Genomic DNA, 3,690 nt, shown 5'->3' on the forward strand with positions numbered 1-3,690 from the left:
ATTCCTACGTATGACATTTGACTCGACGGTTTCTGGTACTCATGTTTAATTGCTTCTCATCATAATGAATAAGTGCTGGAAATTTTGTCTGTTTAATTTAAAAATAAACTCTTATTACAGACTTGAATCAACCGTCTACCAGTCATGGGATTGTTTTAAGTGGAAAATCAGAATCATTCTCGACGCATACATTAAGTGGAACTACAAATTCTGGATCTGATTTGGAGTATGAACCCCCAATTCCGACAAAACGAGCAAAAATAAATGTCTTAACTCCTGAAGTCGTTTCTGCACTTGACAGAGTTAATGTCAGCAGTAGAAACGCGATGTTCATTATTGCTCCGGTTTTATTAGCTGTAGGTATAAAAATTGAAGATACAACGCTCAGCTATAGGTCCATCCAACGAGCTCGTATGGTTCAAAGAAAAGACATTGCTCAAGGATTAAAAGACAATTTTAAAACACACGATAAATACGTAGTGCATTGGGATGGTAAAATGCTGAATGATCTAATTGAATCCAAATCTGTGGAACGACTACCGGTTCTTTTAACTGCGTATGGTACTGAACAATTACTTGGAGTTCCAAAAATGAATTCTGGGACGGCAGTTAATCAAACATCCGCCATTTTATCAACATTGAGTGAATGGGGTATTATTAAGTATGTCAAGGCGATGTGTTTTGACACTACGGCTGTTAATACAGGTAATCAATCAATTACAAAAATATTTTATTGTTGTCATTCTAGTTTAATTTCTATTTCTTACTGAATTTTACTATCAAAATGTATTAATCGTTTACTCGTTTGGATTTGAAATATAACCATTGATTTTTCTTAAATACTAAATTTAACGATAGTCATCTATTATTGTTCTACAGGAATTCACAACGGTACATGTAAGGAAATTGAAAAGATTTTGGGAAGAGAGTTGATCTGGTTATCATGTCGTCATCACATTTTTGAGATCGTATTAAAAGGCGCATTTGAAGTATTTTGGCCTGTGTCATCTGGGCCAAATGTACAGATGTTTGGAAGGTTTAAAAAATTTTGGGATGATATAGATATAACTAATTATAAATCTGGTGTTGAAGATGCTGTTGTTGCTGATATCATTTCGAATAAAAAAGATGAAATCTCTAGTTTTATTACGAAATCTTTACAGGTATGATTTAACTGTGATTTAAATTATAAAAATTTCCTTGGAGAAATGCCTCAAGAAAAGATTTCTTTCAAACGTCCTGGTGCTGTTCATCATGCTAGATGGATGGCTAAGGCCATTTATAGTTTGAAAATGTATCTATTCAGAGATGAATTCAAACTCTCTCAGAAAGAATTGCATGGTCTTCGTCATTTCTGTATTTTTATAGTCACATTGTATTTAAAAGCTTGGTTTTCATCAACTTCTGCAACAACTGCTGCTTATCATGACTTGCAGTTTATGAAAAATTTATTGGAGTACAAGCATATCAATCCTTTGATTTCTTCAGCTACGTGTGAAAAAATGATTTCGCACTTATGGTATTTGAGCGATGAACTTGCCATTTTATCACTGTTTGACGATGGCGTTCCATTAGAAGTAAAAGTATTTTTGAAGCTGTTAATACTCGTGAAGGTACAGATTCTAAAGCTAAAAGATTTGTAATTGCTAAAAAAGATTTAAATTCATTGGCGCAGAGAACTCTGAGTGACTTTGTGTCTAAAAAGTCATTAAATCTTTTCAAAATCTTCGATCTACCGTATGACTTTCTTGATGTCGATGTTGAATTATGGCCTACTAATGAGAGTTATCTCGAAAATAAAGAATACTTTCAACAACTAAAAGTTGTCAATGATTCAGCAGAGCGAGCTGTTGCATTAGTCAGTGAATATAATCAATGCTTGACAAAAATGAAGAACAATTCCAGTACTTATTGCAAGTTGTCAAAGAACATCAAAAAACATTCCCAAATTGTAATAAAAGAAATTATTTATAGTAATAGCGTACTGTTATGTTAAAAATATAGACAATTATATTGCAATTGATAATTCAATAAAAATTTATCTATAAAAAAGTTAAATACTGGTTGTTTCTCACTTGATTCAATACTTTTCATATTAAATTTGACAAAGAAATATGTCATTCACTTCAAATTAAACTAATCATCGGCTATATGTCGAAAAAAATGCTCGAATTTCTTGTTTTAATGCAATCAAACAAGCTCAAGACTGAAAGCAATATTAAAAATTGTTTATAACATTTCTTTATCGATCGAAACTCAAATTTATGTAAATTTTCCTGAAACTCATAGTTTAAATTAAAATTTATCGAATTATTGATCAAAAACTGGAAATATTGATATTCGTTAATGTTTGACGATGAATATCTCGTAACGGCTTCACTTAATCAAAAAATCATAAGAGACCATTTTTGTAGAGCAGTAAATTTCCTACAAAATCATGAGTTCCGCAATCCGAAATAATTTTTTTTCATCGACTTATAAAATTCATAATAAAAACGAATATTTTCCTTAAAATAGCCAAACTTCAACTAGAAATATCTTTTAATCGGTTAGGTTTTTGAAAAAATCATAAGAGACCTTTTTTGTAGAGCGTTCAATTTCTTACAAAGTCTATGCCACGGAATATTTTTCCAAGCAGTTGGAAGCGAGATATAAATTTTTTATCTGATTATTCGAAAAATAGAAACCCGCAAAGCGGAGGACCTTCCCGTTATAATTAAGAGCTCATACTTGGAGAGAATTCTTTTTAGGTGTCTACGAACCTATTTTTCAGAGTATAAAGTCAAAAAAAATTATTCGATTTTTGACCCACCCTAATATATATATATATATATATCGTCGGTGATACTGCAATACCGCGTAACTAACGTCCAAAAAGCTGACAGTGTCAAATCGGCGGAATTTGAAAATTTTTTGCTCAAAATTTAGTGCTCATTTAGTGCAATTTTGGTGCTGAAATCGCGAATTTAATGCTGTTTAGAATAAAAAGAAAATCTATTAAATGGTAGCTTTTGATAAAGCTATCATTGTAACGGTCAATTATGATAGTAGATCTATGCTAGTATTCTCAACAATGATATTAGCAATTAGTGCTCAAAAAGTGCGTTCATGATCGACAATGAAATTATATTGCCTGTAGATGAGATATCTAGAACAAATATTATTTTATTTTAGTAAATAGCAATGCTGAAAAAACAATAACTGAACATGAAAATATCGAATAAGATAAATTATCATGGTTAACGAGATTTAAAAACAAAAAGAAAATTAAGTGCTCATTAAGTGCTACACATAGGAACAATAAAACATCAATAATTGAATTGTTTATATATTTTTATAATACCAACAATGCTAACCTGACACATTGACAGCTTTAAACATCATAATAAAGTCAACTGGCGTGGAACAGCTCATTATTTATTTAACAATAATTAAGTGCTCAATCAGTGCTACAAGTATAAACGAAGAAATATCAATAATTGAATTGTTTAAATATTTTTATAATCCCAACAATGCTTACATGACACAATAACAGCTTTGAACACCACAAACAAGTCAATTAACGTAGAAAAGCTCATTATTTATTTAACAATAATTAAGTGCTTATTCAGTGCTACAAGTATAAACGAAAAAATATCAACAATTGAATTGTTTAAATATGATGCTCTGGCTTTTACATCTAATTTTATC

The 3,690-nt window shown here is 30.7% G+C and overlaps 1 protein-coding gene across 1 annotated transcript; it reads left to right on the forward strand.

The window, feature by feature from the left end:
• The first annotated feature begins 326 nt into the window (after positions 1–326).
• Positions 327–1,169, forward strand: LOC123267881. The gene is made up of 2 exons (XM_044732769.1): positions 327–705; positions 880–1,169. The coding sequence occupies exons 1-2, from the start codon at positions 327–329 to the stop codon at positions 1,167–1,169; spliced, it is 669 nt and encodes a 222-aa protein (XP_044588704.1).
• Positions 1,170–3,690: the final 2,521 nt, after the last annotated feature.

This window comes from Cotesia glomerata, linkage group LG6 (genome assembly GCF_020080835.1).
Source record: "Cotesia glomerata isolate CgM1 linkage group LG6, MPM_Cglom_v2.3, whole genome shotgun sequence".
Lineage (NCBI taxonomy): Eukaryota > Metazoa > Arthropoda > Insecta > Hymenoptera > Braconidae > Cotesia > Cotesia glomerata.